Genomic DNA, 20879 nt, shown 5'->3' on the forward strand with positions numbered 1-20879 from the left:
AAAATGGAGTTGGGGGAGGGGAGGGCAAGAAGCTGGGCTGGGGCTAGTGGGGTTTTTCTGGGCAAACCAGGCAAGAGCTTCTGCACCTGTTGTTCTTCAGCACAGCCTCTGTACCTTGTGGGAGAGGGGGTGGGTGAAGGACTGCTTGTCATCTTAGCCAAGTTTTGCATCCTAGGTCCATTAGTCTGTGACCATGTTGGGTGCACGGCTGGAGAAATGGAGAATAAGACTTGAGATCTGCAAGAAGCCTCCGTTCTGGGGACAGACTAGAGACACACGTGTGCTGCCGTTGCTAGGGGATCTACTCTGGTAGATCTGACTGCCTGGAGGAGGCGGGAGGAATGCTTTGAAAGTGGAGATTCAGTGTTGTGTGCAGGAGGGCTAGGGCAGGCATTCTCCAAAGGGACTGAGCAGTGGGTAGGAAGTGCCTGGTGCAGGCAGGGGTGCAGGCAGGGGTGCAGGCAGGTGGGTGTCAGGTAGAACTGTGGGAGATTGCAGAAGCCAGAAAGCCCCCATTCTAGCACAGTACTAATGTCCCTCCAGAGGCAAAGCTGGCTGGCTATGGCATTGCCTCATATGCTCTTTGAGGAGAAATGAGGTTTCTGAGGTGGGCAGCAGACATGACATGGCAGGCCCTGGCCACCAGGCTAAACAAGGATGCACTGAGAGAGAGGGAGAAAAAAGGGAGAGAAATGCATTAAAGAACGAGAAGTCTTTATAGCAGAAGTGAGAAGCAAGGGCCCACAGAGGCGCCTGCAAGCAGCATAACCTCTTGGGACCCCCAAAAGCCAGGAGAGGCAGACGCCAAGTCTTTCTGTGGCAAGAGAGTAAGGAAGGACTTCAGAAAGCTGCAGAAAGCTGCATAAAGATTGAATCGGGCAAAGAGCCCATTGGCAAAGAAACATAGGAAGCCATTCCCTACCCAGGCTTCATGTAACAAACAGGACTCCAGGAAATAGCCTGTTCCATACATGGATGGGATATAAATGACCAGTAGAAGGTAACGAGTCCATGCTGAGTTTTTCCATGATTGCCTTTCCAGCACACTAACACATCCCATTCTTAGGGGTGCTGTTTCTATTGTATGTGCCCCTTGTTCTTTTCTCTTTTTCCTTAAGACAAACTTCAGATGTCCTGGAACTCAGATCTGTGCTTATAGCGTTTCCTCTGACTATCCATATCCCACACTGAGCCCAGCATAGGCACTGCAGACAAGGGCCTTGCCCTGGGGAGGTCAGGCCCTGCTCAGCCCTGGCAGCAGGGAACAGGACAGGCTTCTCATTTGTACAGTCTTAGTATGACACCTCTGGGTACCACACTCCCTTCGGGAGTTCAGCTTCCAGACATTCATCAGATGGTTTCTGTTTCCAGCCCCAGCCCCACCTCTAACCCTGCTTCCCCAGCCACTTACACCATCACATAGGGCCTTGGATCAGAGCCGTCCTTGCTAGCAGGAAGGTCAGTAGCTCCATGCAGAGTGACCACAACAGTCTCCTTATTACAGGGAGCCAGGTAGCTGGTGTCAGGATCTAGATCCGGAGAGGTATCCAGGGGCTCCACTGGCTCTCCAGGAACCTGTAGGGAGAGCCAGGGCTAAGCAAACTCATCTGACAGAAAACTCCCTACCATCACCCATAACCTCTACCAAGCATTGGAAGCTTTTGACATTATAATTTTGGCTAGGGAACCATGCATGAATTACAAAACAAAACAAAATTCAGGAAGAAATTTCATAAAAACCACCGATGGTGGTATACATATATAATCCCAGTCCTCAACAGGTAGAGGCAGGAGGACCAAAAAGGATCAGAAGTTCAAGGGCATCTTTAGCTACTTCAGTTGGAGGCTAGCCTGGGTTACATGAGACCTTTTTGCCAATGTCAGTGAGTTGTTCACCCTTTGCTGTGTCAGCCTGATGACCTGAGGCGGAGTCCAGAAACCCCTGGTTGGAAGAGAAAACTGACTCGACAACGGTTTCCTTCTGATCTCTACATGTGTGCTATGGGCCACATGCACCTGCAGTCACATGTGCACACGTGTGCACACACACAATAACAATAGATAAAATACAAATAATAAAATGGAAAAACACAAGTTTTGGGTTTTAAGTAAGTCTATGCTATGATTTTGTGTTGAGCTGTGTTCACCTAGAGTCCTGGCTGCAAGAGGCTGGATATAGCCTGTAGTCTGTAGGCTGGATAGGTCTGACTGTCTATTCCTTCCAGTACCTTCTCCCCTCTGTAGCATTACCCTGCTTTCTGAACTACAGTACAGTAGCCCATGAAGCCATTTTTCTCCAGACCTCTGCCTCATACACTGTCTATCCTTTGGGGTCTCTCTTGTTTCTTCCTAGGCTTTGGTAATGCCCTCTGTTGCAGGCACAGTCTCTCTGTAAGCTTCTGCGGGTACCTCTGTCTGTAACTCCTCAATGCCACCTGCTCCTCAGGTCTTAGCATCTCATATACATCCTATGGGACAATGAGGGCTGGGGCCAGACAGGAACCACCACTCTGCTCCACCCTCCTGCCTCCTAGCACTAGAAAAGGAAACAGCATGACTTAGCCCTGGGAACATTTGTGAATGCTGCTTAGCTCTATTCTCAGGGCCCCTGGTACTGCATGGATGACCACAACAGGAACCAAAACTCCCTTCATTCATCCTCAGTCGGCCCCCGCCCCCCAGCCTTTGTCCTGGTATTTCCTTTGCTGGGGCAGCTCTTTCCAGAAGATTCCAAGCCCACATCCCCTGCTGCGTCCCTCTCTTGCTGCAGGCTGCAGTCCCTGCCTAACAAGTTGTCTCATTAGGAGGTGAGAACAGGGCTTCCCAGCCTTAGACACGCCAGTTCTGCAGAATCCTCCTCTGCCTATGACTGAGGACTGAACTCCCTCCCTCCCCCAACAGGACCCAGCAGGGCCTGTCACCACCTGCAGAGGTGTTGATGAGAGTTGCCCATCCCACTGCATGGTAAGGGAGGGTTGGAAGGGGAGGTACCCACCCCCCTGCATGGTAAAGGTAGGTATAAGGGAGGGGAGCCCTGCTAGGTGGAGCATTCACAGACCACAGCCTCCCTTAAGTCAGAGGACTTCCTTCTAGAACATTGTTCTCACTGTGTGCCCTGCCACACTGAGGTCACCCAGCAGGTTTGCTTTCCTGTGTTCTGTGACAGCAGCTGGCAAGCCAAGAGACCTGGGTCATAGCACCTCTGTCCCTTCTGAGATGCTCCCTCTCAGAGCCAGTTTCCCTGCACACCTGTGGGAATGTCTATAATGATTTGTAATTTGACTTTTCTAGGGATTGGTGTGTCTGAGTTCTGTGAAGTTAGGCTAGGAGAGTTGAGTGATATCCTTGGCACTGCCAGATGAACATCCTTGCTGCTATGAGGACGCAAGCCTGCTATGGGCATCCTGGGGCCACAGAAGTGAAGGCCCCTCCACATGACAATTATCTAAAGGTTTCCATGAATCTTTGGCAGCCCTGGAGGCCAGCAGGCCTCTGCCAGGTCCAGGGATTTGGGTATCTTCTTTCCCCATCTCCTCCATGGGGCCCTCTCAGGGGAGCCTTCCCCGAAACAGTGGTTGCAGAAGTACTGCTTGTACTTCATGTGTGTGCTTCACGTGTGTGCTTGAGGCCACTTGCTAGGCAGGCACCTCCTGGAGAGGCCTGTAGGCATGTAGCTCATGAACTTGCTGGGCCTAGGGTCTGGGAGGCTGGGCCCAAGGTATGCCTGTAGGGGGTAGATGCGTGATGAGCCTGGGCTGCCACCTTCCCTTTGCCTCTTTCCTACCTTGTGGTGTCCTGTCTTTGCATCAGAACCAATGTGCTCTGCCTGTTTCTGCCCTGGTTATACTAAAGAATTTGTGGAGGAATATAACATATATTCATATATAACATGTATATGTATATATATATATACACACACACAAACACACACACATTATAACCTAATATAATATATATTATATTATATATTATAAATATTATAACCTAATATAACCACATATATATATTATAACCTAACGTAGGTCATATATATGGTTATATGGTGAGGAGGAATTGTGGGCTAAGAAGCTGACCCCGGGCAGAGAATCTTTCTCCATGAGAGCAGAACTCCAAGCTCATCACAGCCTCTCAGGCCCCATTCGCCCATGCAGCACTGTTAAGATACAGAAATCAGCAGACTACAGTCTCACAGCCCACAGACAACGGGCTGGTGGTAAGCACGAAGTCTGCCAGTTTCCAGGCAGAGTTCCCTCAGCCACCCCGCTTAGGGCTTGGGCCCTGGGCAGACTTGCAAGCTGCTAACCCCAACGTCCTTCCATCCTTGCAAATAAACTTATCCTCCACAAACCAACAGTAGCCAGCAGATATCCTTGAGAATCCCAGAAGGCTCATTGCTTGGGCCACTATTGGAGGTCTGAGAAAGGAGTGGGATGTGAGGAGGCATTGGGAGCAGCAGCTGACAAGTCAGGCCTCAGGCGGCCCTGCCAGGGAGAGGGATGAGACAAGACTCACTCCAGCCTGTCTGCTCTTCCAGCAACCTGGGGAGACATGGAATGCTAAGAAGCTCATATCTCGCTCCCAGAAGGGTCCATATCTGAAAGCACCCCAGCTGAAGAGGCTGTTCCTCAAGAGCGATGCTGAACTGAGAGAGTCTTGGGACTCTGATATGCCATTTGGGCAAATTATTAGGTTCTGGTGGATGTTGAGCTTAAAAAGTGGTCTCTCAGGCCAGTGAGATGGCTCAGCAGGCAGAAACTCCTGCAGGATAAGCCTGACAACGTGAGGAAGATCCCTGTGACCCATATACAAAGTCAGATGAGGTGTCATGCATCTATAATCTTAGCACTGCTGAGACAAGATGGAGGCAAGAAAATTGCCCAGAAACCCACAGGTCACTACCCTGGCATGTAGGATGGGCAGGAACAAGAGAACTCTTGCTTCAGAACAAGGTAGGAGAACACCAGTTTCTAAAAGTTATCCTCTGAACTCTGCACGCACACACGTGCACACACACACACACACACACACACACACACACACACACCAACTTGCCACCACCACCACCACCAACAGCAGCAACAAGAAAACCAGAACTTCACACTCCTTCTAGCTTTGATGACCGACCTCGCCCAGGCACTGGGATAGCTGGTAAGGTCCCTTTATACTAAGGAAAAGGACTCAGGATATGAGACCTCTCCCCTCTTTTCATGCGTCTTCATGCAGGCTCCTTTTCTGGGTTACTATGTCTGTCCCTAGGGCTTGCAGCCTGAGGATTGACTGGTGACAGGAAGAAGTCACAGTGTCTGACGCAGAAGCGCCTTTTTGCACTATGACCCAGAGCGGTGGTGTTGTTTTCACACTATGACCTAGGACTGCGGAGCAACTCAGTGGAGAGCACATACTGAGCATGTCCAAGGCCCCAGGCTAGATCCTCAGCACCACACACACAAAAAAAATGTTAAAATTCAGAAATCATAAGAAAGATAATTGATAGGTTTGACTCTAGTTTTTAAAAATTCAGGCTGGGGAGAGAGCTTGCAGGTAGAGAGCCTGCCTGGCATGCATGAGACCCTTGCATTCAATCTTCAGCACTGGGAGGGAGGCCTTACAGTATTGATTATAACCAGGCTTGGTGGCTCATGCCTGGGATCCTATCTAATCCCCTAGGAAGCAGAGGAAGGAGGATCACCACAAATGTGAAGGCTTCCCTGGTATGCACATTGAATTCTGGGCCAGCTAGGACCACACAATGAGACCCTGTAACAGAGAGCAAAGGAAAAGAACAAAAAAAAGAGAGAAAGCTGCATAAATAAAACAATATTTCTAATGAACAAAGAGCACTGAAATTTAGAAATATTATTCCAGTTTTTTTTTTTTTTTAAAGTCATGAGCTGAGCAACGGCAAAAGAAGTAAAACGAGGGAGCTGGCTTGGCATGGCTCAGGGGGTAAAGGGCTTGCTAGCACAACTTGGTTGAGCACCCACTATATGCCAGGCCTTGTTCTGAGCTCTAGATATATGGTGATAATCAACAAAACCTGAAAACACACGAGGAGCAGAGACTGACTCTGTGATCCCAGTACTGATAGGGTTGGGGGTAGGGATATAGAAAGGCAGCCTAGTTCTCTGGAGCTCATTGGCCAGCCAGTTTAGCCAATCAGTGAGCTCCAGGTTCAGTGAGAGACCCTGACTCAAAATACAAGGAGTGTTTCAGGGCTCTGGTCCCATCCCCATAGGTTCTTGTTGTTCTTCCACAAGTCCTTCATCAAGCCCTTCTCTGTCCTATGCACTATCTGAGTGCCGGGGATACATCAGTGATCAAAACAGACTGCCCCCCAATCCCTTCCTTGTAGAAAGTCCAGATCTCTGTTCAAGGTAAAGGCAAGGATGAGGCAAGAGAAGAGAGAGAGAGCCATACAACCAAGGATTGTACGGTGACCAATGGGCGACATTAGCAGGCTCTCAGGCAAGGGCAAGCCGAGACAGCAACTACCTCTGAGAACACTGCGTTTCATCTCTGAGAGCCTCAGAGAACAGGATATCTTTACAGCAGTGACTGAAGCCCAGAGAAGGAGCACCTTTGTTACCATGGGAGAACAAGGACTAGCTCACCCAGCTGTGACCGCTGCTGGCCCAGCCTCACCTTTGTCTTTTGCCGTCCCATCCTCTTGGGGGCAGGAGTGTTCACTTAACGGTCTTGGGGGTTAGCATCAGCACCAGGGCTTAGCAGGTGATCAGTTGTTGGCCCTGCCAGACAGCTGACTCAGATGCCTTGAGTCTCTGTCCGTCAGCATGGTCCCATGGGTGCCATACGCTGACTTTGGGGTCTGGACTGGGTAGGGGAAGTATAAGTGGGTGGATACAATCTGGATCTCTCTCAGAAGTGAGAGATTTTGTGGGTGGAGGTGCTTGGGGGTATTTGGGCCATGGCCAGCTAAACAGGAAGTTAGGGGATTGATTCCTGGCACCCTCAGGAGGGTGAAGTGGGGTGATCCTTGCTCTGCCCAGTCCTGGGAAAGTACAGAGTTTTCCATTCAGCCTGATCACCTAGGCAACACTGTATGACATCACAGGGCAGAATCAGTCACACAGATGCAGTGCAGCAGGGTGGAGTCAGAAGCCGTCCTCTCCTTCCTCAGAGTTACCTGGTGTCCCCGTCCCTGCTTTCCTGTTCCTGATGCCCATTACTGGCCCACTGCACTGTGTGCTCAGTCCCTTGTAGTTCCTCTCACAGCCTAGAGACCCAACCACTGTTCTCAGAGAAGCGGCAATAAAGAGAATAAAAAATAATTCTCTTGAATCAGTAACCATCTGGCCTCTTTGGGTAGAGTCTTTCTTCTGTCTGGCAATAAACACAGGGTTGGGGAGATGGCTCAGTCGGTAAAGGGCTTGCCTTGTAAGCGCGAGGACCTGGGTTCAAATCCCTAGCACCCCTATGAAAATCAGGGCGTGGCTGCATGCATCTGGAATCAACACTGGGAGACAGTGGTAGGTGGACCCTGAACTCGCTGGCCATCCCAGCCAATGAGTGAGGCCCGGATGCAATGAGAGAATCCGCCTCTGGCTGAGACTGAGGTGCCTCTCATTTGCACCCCAGGATCTTCCCTTCTTTTTCCACTCTGCTCTGTGCCTCAGTAGGTGATCCTTGGCCATGACCACACTGGGCTTCTCTGAGGTGCCTGCAGGGATTTGGGGAGCTTCATCCAGGCATCCAAGGGCACCCAGGCTGCTGTCCCGGGAAGCTGCCCTTTAGGCTGGGTTCATGTTCTCAACTTTTGCCCTTCAAGCCTGGGGTCACGAGGTTGCTTGGTACAACCCCCTTCTAGTTCCTCTTAAACCTGAGGCAGCTGCTACGTGAGCCATTCCTGTAGGCCTGTGCTTGCCCTGACATCCTTCAACCACCCCTGTCATCCTCTCCCTGCCTGGCACCTTTGCCCACCCCACCATTTAACAGACACACACTAATTGGCGGCTCTTGCCAGCTTCTTTATGTGACTGCCTCAGTTAAGCCTCACAGTAGGATCCTTGGAAACAACCTTTGTCATTTTCTGTCAAATGAGGAGCAGGTGCTCTGAGGAAACCGACGGGCTGGAATTTGAATCCAGGTCTGCTGGTTGGGAAGTCTGTGAGCATGGTCAGCAAGCCTGGCAGCCTCTCCATTTCATTTGAGAGGAGTTTGCATTTTCCTTAATTCTCTTTCAAAATCAGGATAACATGGACAGGGTTAAGACCAGACACGAATATCTGTGTGTTGTTTTTGTTGCTGCTATGGATTGACCCTAGGTCGTGGTAGGCAAGCCTTCTGCTATTGACCCCCCTCAGCACCCCCTGACCTTTTGAATAAGACAAACAGATGGTTCAGTGTACTGCTAGGTGATGGCATCACAAAGGAGCAAGCTGGCATGTCACCTGAATAGAGTGGCATGGCATCTGAAGGAGGCCACTGCTGCCCAATGCTAACAGATCCCTTGTCCCTGCCTCCAGCTGGTAGGCTCAGGACATTGAGCTGTGGCCAGTAGTATTAATGTGGCCCTAGTCCAGTTTTGACCAAACCCTGTGGGTGCGGGTTGCATGACGGGACCTATTGGCCATGCTGACCACAGTTAGCAGTGGAGTGTCAAGGATGCTACTCCTGTCTCCTGTCAGTCCCTTACTATGCAAAGGAAACCTCAGCAAATGGTAACTGGGCTGAACTGGTATGTTCATGTCTTGGTCCAGGCCATCTTTGTGATAGTTTCTATGACTGTGTCTTGTGGTCCCTGTTTCAGTGGCCGCCAGACCCCAGGACAATTAGACCAAACACTAGCAAGTAAGCAGGAGAGACGTTAGCCACAAAATACATGACATCTTGGAATCTGCAGGGCCCATCTTTAGCCCTGGTTTTCAGTAGTCACTTTGACCTTAGCAACCCCAGTTGTGCTGTGCTGGATGACTCCATTCAGAGGGACAGAGAGTGTTAGACAAGAGAATGGGGGCCAGGAGGAACTGGGCAGCCCAGAGAAGGGCTCCCTCTCATGTCTACCAGTTTATGTGATGGAGAGCACCCATGGCCCTGGCTTTGTCTCCAGCAGATACAGGGCTGACCTCAAAGAGAGTGATATTCACGTTGGCTAGTACTGCTTCCATCTGCTTAGCAGGCATGTTGATTGATTGCCCTGTTGGAAGATTCTTCCCAGTGTTGAGTAACCAGAGCTCCCATCTAAGGCAGCTCAGGTCCCACTGCCAACTCATAAATCACTTTGCTAAAGATGCAGCGTGGCTTTTGAACATTTTTCTTTTAAGAGAATCGATAACTCGTTAACAAGCGATTGAATAAAGGGTAAATGAGGAAGCTACCCACTATTGCCTTCCATTAGGAAGGGGCAGAGGTGGCAGGTGCCCGGCCAAGGTGGGGGTGTCTGTTCAGCGGAAGGTGTTTGTGGATCAGCCAGTCTTCAGCATGTTTATGTGTCCACTCAGTCTCACCTCTTCCACCAGTCTGGCCTGTATGCCCCGAGAATGTCCTCCTCTCCTCCATCCAGCCCTATCTCATACCTATCCTCCAGCCCCCCTGAGCGGGCAATGGTCTCTTCAGCCTTGGGGACTATATATATATGTGTGTGTGTGTGTATGTGTAATATATAATATAATATATAATATTATAATATGTATATTATAATATAATATATATATATATATTCTGCTCTGTCTGTCTGATTGTCCTTCCCCAGCTGAAGTCGTAGATGGTTATCCACCACCAAATCTTCCCTGAAACCTGACCCCACTCCCTTTCCCACGTAATTGTCTCAGACCCACAACCCATAAACAAGCCCTGCCAGAGCTCATGGCCCACTATATACTTCCTTAGGACAGGGTTTGTCTCCCTTGAGGGCAGGGACCATGCCAGGGGAAGCTACATCTCGTGGGACAGCACAGCACAAAGGTTGTATTGGGTAGGTGCTTGGTGAGTGAGGAGTGACGTCAGCATTGAAGACTTTTCTCCCCTCTTCTGCGTTAGCCTGGGAGAGTGATGTCTGTTTCCCTAGTGTGACCCTTTGGTGCCTCTCTCCCCACAAGAGTGGAAAGCATCTGTGAATCTCAGAAGAATGACTAACATTTAGTGGATACCTGGAAGGTCACAGAATAGGTCTATGCATTTTGTATAGATTAATCCTCTCTATAGTTCCTATTCATTTACTGTTGTTTTGAGACAAGTCTTTGCTATGTAGCCCTGACTGGCCTAGAACTCCCTATATAGTCCAGGCTGGCCTTGAACTTGTGGTGCTTCTATTGCCTCTGCTTTCTAAGCTCTGGGATTGCAGGTGTGTGCTGCCATGCCTGGTTCTGTAGTTCTCATTTTAAAGACAAGGGAATTAGGGCTCGGAATGTAGTTCAATCAGTAGAGTGTTCGCTTAGCATTTACAATGCTGTCCCCAACACTGCATAAAACTGGGCATGGTGGCACAAGACTGTAATCCCAGCACTTAGGAGGTAGAGCCAAGGAGGATAAGAAGTTCAAAGTCATCCTTGGCTATATATCATGCTTAAGCCTAGGCTGAGTTACATGTTAAGAGGAGGAGGAGGAAAAGGAAGAGGAGGAGGGAAAAGAAAGGGAGGAAGAGGGGGAGGAGGTTGAGAATATTGAAGCCACGCTGACGAATTTGTGTTCATCCTCCCTTACTAAAGTGCTGACTATAAGTACTGAAATATAGGTGACCTGGAAATAGTGGGGCGTTAAAGCGCAGAGTACCCACCTCAGGACAATTTTAAGGCTGGCACTGCAGTCAGGATAAAAACAGAAGGGCTGAGGAGCTCCAGCTATAGGGAGCTGCTTAGTCAGGCAGCCTGGGCCTGGAATGACTCTCTCTCTCTCAGACCTCCAGCTCAGCACTGGCTATTCCTGCCCACGTTGCCTGCTGCCTCCACTAGAGAGCAGAGCCTTTGGCCCTAATCTCATTTGAAGCCATGAAATCACATTTGCAGTGTGTTAATGCAGCATGGAGCTGGCCCAGCTGTCTTGTCTCCTGGCAGAGAGAGGAGCCTAGAAAGCCATCTCTCTGGGAGGGAAGTCTCTCCAGGAACACCAGGAGACAGAAAGCAATTATGTTCTAAGAGGAAGATTAAAATAATATCTGCACTCGCCATGCTCACCCAAGAGTCTTAGCACCATTCTGCCTGCAATGGCTTGCGGCAGGCTTTCTGATGGGGGGAGGGGGGACGCCACGACTAGGCCCTCATTGCCCCCAGCTTACCACCTCCCCAGTAGTCTCCAAGTCCCCCAGAGAAACCACTATCCCCCAAGCCCCACATCTTTGTCCCGCTGTCCTCTACCTAGAATAGAGCCTCCAGCCTTGTCTTGCTGTGTGCTGCTGTGTGCTTCACAGCTGGTCTGCTCTACTGTCAGGGTGTCTTCCCCAGTCCTTATGGCCCGGGAATGGAGCTGCACAGGTGAAGCCCCACAGCTGAAGGCTGGCAGAACTAGAACTTTCATTACCTCCTTTCCTGCTTTACTGACCTGACTCTGAGCAGCCTGCCTCCATATGTATGGGTTCTATGTCCACTGATTCAATCAACCTTGGATTAAAAATACATTAAATGTATATTATTTAATTAAATATATTTTAAAATATATTAAATACCTTTGGAAGAAAAGGGTTCCTAGGGTTGGTATACTTCAAGACTGGTTTTGATCTCTGTCTCCTTGAGAACAATAGAAGAAAGTTGCATCTGAACTGGATGTATAGACGTTTTGAGTCTCCAAACGACACAGTACAACTATCTACATTGTACCTGCATTGCGTTAGGTACTATAGGGAATCTAGAGATGAATTAAAGTGTAGAGGAAAAACCAAGTGCAGCTGCATACTCCTGTAACCCAAACCATTAGGAGGAGGAGAAAGGAGGATCACAAGGTTGAGGCCAGTCTGGGATGTCTAGTTAAGACCTTACCTGATGATGATGATGATGATGATGATGATGATGATGATGATAATAATAATAATATAGAAAGATCATATAGGTTCTAGGCAAACACCATGCTGTTTTATATAAACAACTTGGGCCTCTACAGATTTGGGCTTTTGAGGGGTCCTTGGAACCAATTCTCAAGACACCAAGGGCAACAGTATCATCTTCTCTTATGTTTCTTTAGCCTTCCCAGAGGGAGCCAGTTTGTGTCCCTTCCTGTACCAGACAGCTTTGTAATCTCACTATGCTGCTTTTGTCTTCCTGAGAGTTCCGAGAGGCCAGACCTGGCTCAGAATCAGGGACCATCAAAGCCTGTCTCCTGCAGGTGGCAGCCTACCGGGCTGAATCCAGGGGACCTTCCAAATTGTCTATTTTTTGAGGAGTTTAGTGGCTCCTGTCTCCTTCAAGAAGGCTTCCTGGACTGCAGGGAAACCAGCAAGTCACTTGATCTTAACAATCATGCTGTGAGGGAGGCATTGTGGCCCTTCTACAGATGAGGAAACAGTCAGGAAGTGCGTGACTCGCTTAGGAACAGTAGGAGACAGTGAATCGGAACTCAAGCCTGACTCTAAAGTCTGGCAGTGGCACTTTGTTGGTATAAACACACCAACATTCTTCAGGCAACATATTGGAGAGCTTACTCACGTGCTGGGAATTTTTATGCAAGTTTCTATTAAGTCTCATTGAGCCTGTTCTAGTGAGCCCCAAGGTTGGTCCTGAACTCTGCACACTGACAACCCCAACTTACTCCAGCCTTGTTCTCAAACCAATCAGTGCCCCTCACTGTGGGGGTCAGCTGAACACTGGGTAACCTGTTTTGGCTGCTTTTGGTATGATATATCGTATAGTATCATATCATATAATATATCATATCATATATCACATCACATCACATCACATCATATCATATCATATCATATCATATCATATCATATCATATCATATGATGCCATCAGGAAGCATACTACTTCCTCATGATCCTGTCCCAGGGGCCAAGAAAGTGAAGCATTAGGGTCCCCTTCTAAAGGACTGAGGAAGAGCTTGTAAATTGTGAGTCTGCCTGGGCAGGGATGTAGCTGGTCATCCCCTCACCCCTGCCCTAGTGCTGACTGCTAGAGCAGAAAGTCTGGAACACGCTGTGGAGAGCAGGATTCCAGCTTGGCCTTTGCTGCTGACTCTGCAGGACCTTAGCTCCCCTCTGCAGAAAGTGAATGCTGTCAAGGCCACCCTGCCCACTTTCTAAGACCAAGGTGATGCTCTAACACACTGATTCTCAACCTGTGGGTCTCAATCCCTTGGATTGAACACTTTATCAGGGGTCACGTATCAGATATCCTGCACACCAGATATTCATACTATGATACATAACAGATTCAAAATTATAGTTATGAAGTAGCAACAAAATAGTTTTATAGTTGGGGTCACCCACTACATGAAGAACTGTATTAAAGGTCACAGCATGAGGAAGGTTGAGAACCATTGCTCTAATGGGCTTGGTGGATCCCAGTGAGGCATGAGTTCTGCCTTTGTCAGTCTGTCTCAGAGAAGCCTCCAAGACAGCCCATGGAGATGCCGTCTCCTCTTCATCCCCTTAGCATCCCTGTAATTCCCTGTTTCCTGATTTCTCCCCACCAGCTAATCCCCTGCCCAGCTCCGTATCCTGCCTCTACATTGTACTTTTTCTGAGCATTCAATTAGAACTCCCTCTCTTCTGCCCCATCTGTCCTTGAAGCAAGGCTCAACCATCTCCCTGATGTCTGTAAGGAGGGCTTTCCACCGGGCAAACCACACACCCTCCCATCGACAGGTACCACAGTACCCATTGTTTGGTGAGGGTTATGAGGCCCAAGGAGGTCAGTGGCCTTCCTTCTGAGTTATAACTTAGTCTACTCCTTGGGAGAAGGAAAAGGGAAAAGAATGAATGGATGGATGGGTGAATGGGTGGATGGATGGATGGATGAATACCTCCTTATGTCAAATGAGGTTGGACCACAGTAACCCAAGGCAGGCTGTAGAAGCCAAATGGAGGAAGGGCACCCATATACACACTCCATTTATCCTGGAAAAGGACTGTTCTCTGCTGGCCTGGGCCTCTACTGACCCTGAGACTTTGCAAACCCCACCCAGGCTGAGGGTGGCAGTGCTGACCCCTGCCTGGGAGGCCAACCCTCACTGAGACCAACGCAACCGCTGCCTGCCCCCATCTGCTGTCAGAGTCGTATTAAATACCAGTTTCACGCAACGCTTTAATCTCACTCATACATCACACATGCCATGCCCCCAAGTCTCTTAGTCACTGGGAGGGATTGTGTTTGGGGATTTGTACAGAGATGAGGCCAGGAGGTGTGGGTCTAGGTGTGGAGGCTTGTGTGTGTGCTTTCTATGTGTGTGCTTCTTGTAAACTTGTCTCTGTAAGAGATGAGGTGTGCTTTTGCATACATGTAAACACTACGTGCATGTACGTGTGTTCCTGTGAGCCTAAACATCTGTGAAGGTGACTGGGGGAGATGAGAGGCGGGTCCATATTTCCCTAGAGTCGCTGCCTAAGAGGAGTTCAGAAGCAGCTACCCCCTTCCTCTCTCTCTCTCTCTCTCTCTCTCTCTCTCTCTCTCTCTCTCTCTCTCTTCTCTTTCTCTCTCCTCTCTCTCTCCCCCAACTCCTCTCTCTCTCTCTCTCTCTCTCTCTCTCTCTTTCTCAGGCATCCAGGAGGTGTGAGTCAGCTCCAGTCCTTGCTGGTGGGAGAGGGGAGAGGCAGCGAGGAGGCGGGCCAGCAGTGCCATCTGCTCTGATCTGTTCCCTTACAACAATCTGCTAAGGGAGCTAGTTCCCAGACTAGCACCCAGACTGGCCCTTCCCACCCTGCAGTCTTGTATCTGACCCAGGAATTGTGAGACTCACAAGTCCATAGCACCCCTCTTCGGGGAGACTGGTCTGGCTAGAAGGAGTTACCTTGTTTCCTAGGTATGGAAATGGAAGTCTGTACTATCTGCCTTGTTCAACCCAGATTTCCCTGAGCGCTCCTTAGTGGAACAGCAAGTTTTCATTAAACCGCCTCTGCAGGGCGTGCTGGATTGTATGCTACTTCAGTATCCCAGCTTCCCAGCAATAGCAAACATCGGAGTTGTTCTCACCCATTTCACAGGTGGGGAAGTGGAGGCTGAGAAAGTCCTGTAACTTGTACAAGGTCAAGATGCTGCTAGATAAACCAGGTCATCCTGACCCATGTGCCTGCCTGTCATCAAAAGTTGACTGCTCTGTCCACTCAGCTGATAGATCAGCTCGGGGTGGGGGTGGGGGGCTCCATGGCAGGACTCCAGGCCTACAGAGGCAGCTTGACAATCAGGCAGGGTGGAGGCAGAGGCATAGGTTTGTGTGGGGACATAAATATGGGACCCCTACAACTGATGTATCTTTGAGTCTCATCCGGGATAACCACTCTGAGTGGGACCCCTCTGTCCTCCCTAGAGGACTCTTTGAACAGGAAGTATATCATTGCTGGTGGCCAACAGGCCATTATGGGAAGAGTCAGGCACTGGCTCCTCCCCTTGGTGTGTGTGTGTGTGTGTGTGTGTGTGTGTGTGTGTGTGTGTTGGGGGAGGGATTGGAGGTGCTTTCTGCCCCATCCTCCCCAGGACCGGGACTGGCTACTCTGCTCCTCTGCCATCGGCAGCTCACTACCATAGTGACAGGCTACACCCCTCCCTGTGTGGGTGACAGCCCTCTCTGAGCACGCCTTGACAGTGTCTTTGTTCCTCGGAAATAAAAGAAAATCGGGCTACAAAGGGAAACCTCAGGTAGCTTTTAGCAGGTCTCAGCTGCCTGGGGCAGAGTGTGTTTAAGCTGGAGGCACTTGTCACAGGAGCTGGAGGGGAGCGCCTCAGACCCCGCCCAGTCCCTACGTGGTAAGCCGGGTGGGAGGGTGGACGTCCCGTGATCACGTTTACTTAAGAAAAAAGCTCTTTCAAATAATGGCAGAGGAGAAAAAAAATCAATGAAAATTGATAGAGAATGTAAAACAGGGTTTCGTGTGTGTGTGTGTGTGTGTGTGTGTGTGTGTGTGAGAGAGAGAGAGAGAGAGAGAGAGAGAGAGAGAGAGAGAGAGAGAGAGAGAGAACGAGAGAGAGAGCGCATTTGTCAGGACCAAAACTGACTGCTTGGGACTCCAGGCCCAGGAAGGTGGGGGCTGGGAGTCAATCCCTGGCACGTGCCTGCAGAAGGACGCTGGTGGTTGCGGGGGGAGGGGTGGCAACTGAGTCTCTAACTCGAGTTAAGAGAGAGATTAATATATTCAATCTGCTCCAGGGTAATTGAGGGAACAATTGGAGTGTTTTTCTAAAGCCCATAAAACTGCCTCATTTGCAAGGAAGAGCCGCCTTGCTGCAGCCCGCAGATTTGATGGAGGCAAAAGAGGCAGAGAAGGACCGACTTTGGGATCCCACTCCAGGGCAGTCTCACCAGCCAGGCAAGGGACTGGCAGTCCAGTTCTAACCTGCTCTCTCCTGCTGGACCTCCTCTTGCTCTTTTTGTAGTCTCAGCATTGTTTTCCCAAACCCATCTCCCAACCTGTGAAATGGGCCCCAGCACTCCTCTCCACCAGGAGCCTGGCTTTGAAAGATTAGGAAAGTGGGCTGGCACTGAGGGACAGGACAGGGGGCGAACAAGGAGGTGCCCAGGTCTCCCGCCTCACCCTTCCAGGCCAGCCCCCTGGGAGTGAATGGGCAGTAAAGAGTGGAGTTAATGAAATCCACATCGCGTGCCTCTCCCGCTTGAACCACTCCAGTCTCCAGGGCAATGGGAAAAGCACATGCAATAGCAAGCAATAAAAGGCATAATGAATTTAAAAACGACTCGGAGAGCGAAGACTGGCAGGGCTCTGGCCTGAAGCTGGAGGGTTCCTGGGGTAGCAAAAGTGTTGGCCTGCAGCTCTAAGCCAGAATCAGGACTAGGAACAAGCAGGCTGAAGGGGGGTGGGGGGGGGGGAGAGGGAGGGGACAAAGGGAAAGGAACAGTGGCACCACCGAAGTGTGGGGACAGAGGGTAGAGGTGAGGTTAGGCAAGCCACTCCGCTTGCTCGCTGGCTGCTCGGTTCTCCTCCACTTCTCCTTAACAAAAGCCCCCAGCTTGTTAGTGCTGGAGCCACGGTCAGAATCCACAGGCTTACAGCCAGGTGTTTAGCATTTGGCGATTGCTTTATTAGTTTTCTTCTTTCTTCCTTTCTCTGTTCCTCCCGGGGCAAAAAAAAAATAGTAATAATAAAATAAAAAGGTATTTTAAATGGAAGAAATAAAAAAAATTGAAAGCGTCTTTTAAAAGTCTCCAGGGAAACAGAATCATTTCCACGGAACAAAACTGTGATTGTCCGGGAGCGGCAACTGCGGTGAGGGCCCCCACCACACCCTCCTCCCTCTTCCTGGGGAACCACAGGGCCTTGCAGGAGGAAATTGAGGTTTTCAAAGGCAGGCATCCTCAAGGTGGCCCCCAGAGCTACTAGCAAGGAATGAAACTCGTGTTTCCAGAAACTCCATCCCTGGGAATCTCCAACTCTAAGCTTCCTTCTTTAACGGCCTGTGGGAAAATGTCCCTGAGCCTTCAGGGGCGCAATGACCTCTGAGGGAAGAGAAGCCCCTTTCCTCTTCTACCTTCTGAGAGGCATAATTTGGGGGAGTTGGTCAGAGCTCAGACTTGCCTGCACTTTCTACCCTCCCCCGCTCAGAGTCCCCAGTGCCTAGCACTGTAGAGGCCACACACCTCCTTTCTGATCTCTGCCCCAGTGATAGTACCAGATGTAGTACTAGGTCTGGGCAGGCATCTAAGGAAGCCCCTGTGTCCTGGGGAAGGGTGACAGCCACTGGCTACAGGGAACTTGAGGTAGCTTCTGCCTGTGTGCTCCTAGGGTCCTTCTTTGTGAGTTAGGACAGCCCCGAGGGACCTCCATCCCAAGTCTCTGACTGTCCCTGTTAGAAATATTCATGGGAACAGCTCCCCCTAACCGGCCCCACCTCTGGGAAAATATCAGCTCAGAGCAACTGTATTTGGTGTAGCCTGTTAGAACCAAGCACTGGTGCGCTACGGCCAGGATGCAAAAGGATTCAGACTCAGTCAGCAGACATTCACACTGAGCCCTGGTCTTGTTCACACACTGAGTCCTGCCTGTCACTGCAACCCAGTCAGATGTCAGCCTGCCCTTCACCCCATTGTTCTATTGCTCCCACCTCATGACCTTCGTCTGTTGTGTCTTGGAAAAAAAATGCCACACACTATGTAAAGGAAAAAAAAACACACAGTCATAAAAGTAGAGTTCTAAATTAAATAAATTGTTGAGACACCTGGTCCCAACAGGGCTGAGAAGAGTTTGGAAGGAATGACATCCGTGCTGGGAATTCTTCCTGGAGGAAATGGCTTTGAACTGAAGCTTCTGTTTCTGGAGCCCAGAAATCTGTTCCTGGACCCGAACTGAATTTTGCTGAAGTTGCTCTGGAACCCCCAAATGAAATTCTCTGTTGCCCTTTCTATTTCTCCTTCTATTTCGCCCGTGTCTCTCCAGTTCCCTGGACTGTCAACCAGAAAGCCAAGGGAAGCCTCCCTCTCCCTGGTAAAGTCCCCCCTTCCTTAAGAAATCCTCTTATCTGCCGTCCTTGTCCCTGTTCACAAGGCAGGGAGGCAGCATGACCTTCAGCATCCCTATGGTTCTAGCCCACGGGTCCAAAGAAATACTGAGCCCCTCTGGCCACCAAGTGACAACAGGGACAAGAGCCTGCCTTCCGTAGGCTGTGCTGCTGGACCGAGTCTGTCTAACTACAAGCGTGTACCGTTCATGAAGAACCCTCCATTGTCTGTGGGCTCCGGCACTGTCATCAGTGCTGTGATTGCTGACCCCCCACCCCCACCTAAGGGGAGCGATTTTCCTCTCCCTTGAAAGCTATTTTCTTGTCTTGGTAGAAGCAGACATCTGACACTTTAAGAGGGAGTGTGGCGCAGAGATGATGGCTTTAAATAACAGAAATTAGAGCTGCCGAGGTCGAGGCAGCCATCTCGCCAGCCCCTCCCCCCAGTGGTCCCAACCCCTTTCACCCCCATTTCACAGCGTGTGGCTCAGGCTGTCCAGGACAAAGAGCAGGGACCGCTTGTTCCAGGGTGCTGAGCCTCCTCCCTAGATAATAGCGGTAGACAGAGGGGCAGGGCCCCAGGCCCTGGACACAGGAAGCTTTCAAACTCACCTCGGCTACCCATCTCATTTCTCAATGGAACAGAATGGAGCTGAGCACAGACAGGGTCGGGAAGGTCTGTTAATTGATTCAGAAATGAATGGGCAGAAATTAGAGTGGGCCACGCTGGTAGGCCAGGGAGGCCTGGGCAAGAGCAGCTGTTCCCGGGTCCTTGTCACATGCTTCCTGCTTCTTTTACCTAAACTCCCCTCTTTACAGACCCCCCTCCTGTGCCCCCCTTTTTGCCTTCAGAACTGAATGCCCACCTCTGCTCTCTGAGTTTCAATTCCTCCCACATCTTCCTCCATTGGGCTTCTCCAGGACCAATACAGTCTACCTCCTGGGCCTACTCAGTGCCAGCCTAGATTGTGCACGAGAGACCGGGGCAAGACAAAGAAAGAGATACACATAGAGGCAGAGACAGACAGACACACAGACAGAGGAAGAGCGAGCAGGAGGGCTATGCCTTTGGAGTATCTTCAGTTAGTCCCTCTGCCAGCTGAACCATCCCCTGCTCTTTGCTAGCTTATCCTGAAATCTTCTCCCCTAAGCCTAAAATTGACACCCCTACACCTCACCCACCTTGTGTGGATCCAACACAGCCAAATATGGGATGGAGGAGTAAACAGATACATGAGGAGAAGGAACGGACTCCTCCCAAACGACACATCTGAGAACATCTGGCCCTATACTCCCTCTTCAGAGCGGTCCTGCTAGCCTTGAGCAGCACGGGCAACACCCATATTGTAGCCAACCGTATTGTATCTAGTGACGCTCTGTGCTTAGGGGCTGACCTAGCCTTGGATTCCACATGCTACTGCATTCTGCGATTCCCAATAAATGTTGAAATTTAGTGGAATCCAGAATCCCGGGTGTGTTTTCTCCACCCGTGAAATGAACCACTGCTTGCTCTGTGAATTCTCAACTGGGCATGATGCCTGGATGCAGAACAAGGCCACAGTGAGAGATCTCCCATCCCTGATGGAACCTGCCAGGGTCCTGGTTCCCAGTGAAGCCCTTCCTGGTCACTATTGGAGCTGGATGACACCTTGTCACTCACGACCTCCCTCGAAGTCTGCTGATGTAGGAGATTGAGGTTGGGGACTGTATGGCTGTAGACAGCCCGTTTTATCAGAGGCTGTGTCCTGAGCAGGTACCCAGGTGTACCCACCTGTAGTTCTGGATGTAGAGACATCAGTTCTGGCTGGCTGGGCTCCATGAGGCAGCTTGAGACAGAGGACCTAGGGGCTCGGTGTGCGTGGAAGGCAACACTGTAGGTCAGGCCTCCACAGTGGCGGGCTGTGGGGTCCTCACTAGCTCGGAGAAGAGCCAGGCTGCCACAGTAGCGATACAGGTCCTCATGTTCCTGGGCTGTGAGGTTCATTCGGGGCTCATCTGGTCGTGGGTAGATGGGGAAGATAGCCTCACCCACCCTCCGGGCCACCTGTCCTGAGGGTCCATCCAGCCTCAGTGCCTCTATACGCAGATGTGCGTCATTTTGCCCATCATTCTTGCAGAATCCTGGGTGGAGAACATGGGGTCGGATATGGTCTCCGGGGTCTCTGTCCTTCTGCCAGGGAGGAAGAAGGACATCCAGGGCCCTGGGGCAAATTTTGAGCTGAACCCAAGTGTGCTTGGCTAAGATTTATCTTCTGGGCAACCCCTCTCAGGCTTCATCCAAGGCTCCTTCCCTTTATCCATGCCTCGTGTGAGCCCACCAGAATGAGGA

General features: G+C 50.3%; 1 protein-coding gene across 6 annotated transcripts in view; it reads right to left on the reverse strand.

The window, feature by feature from the left end:
* The window catches only part of Ccdc33 (coiled-coil domain containing 33), an 84041-nt gene extending 77009 nt beyond the window's left edge, over nt 1–7032 (reverse strand). For 4 of the 6 annotated variants that reach the window (XM_085689119.2, XM_048424181.3, XM_048424183.3 and 1 more), the window contains exons 1-2: nt 6643–7032; nt 1412–1575 (exon numbers count right to left, since the gene is read on the reverse strand). In XM_085689119.2, the coding sequence (XP_085545245.2) occupies nt 1412–1575; nt 6643–6663 (185 nt within the window). In that variant the 5' untranslated portion in view covers nt 6664–7032. The remainder of the gene's footprint in view (nt 1–1411; nt 1576–6642) is intronic. The other 2 variants (XM_048424185.3, XM_048424182.3) reach the window with 1 other exon arrangement.
* Between the last annotated feature and the right edge of the window lie 13847 nt (nt 7033–20879).

Source organism: Myodes glareolus, chromosome 4 (genome assembly GCF_982192425.1).
Source record: "Myodes glareolus chromosome 4, mMyoGla1.1, whole genome shotgun sequence".
Taxonomy (NCBI): domain Eukaryota; kingdom Metazoa; phylum Chordata; class Mammalia; order Rodentia; family Cricetidae; genus Myodes; species Myodes glareolus.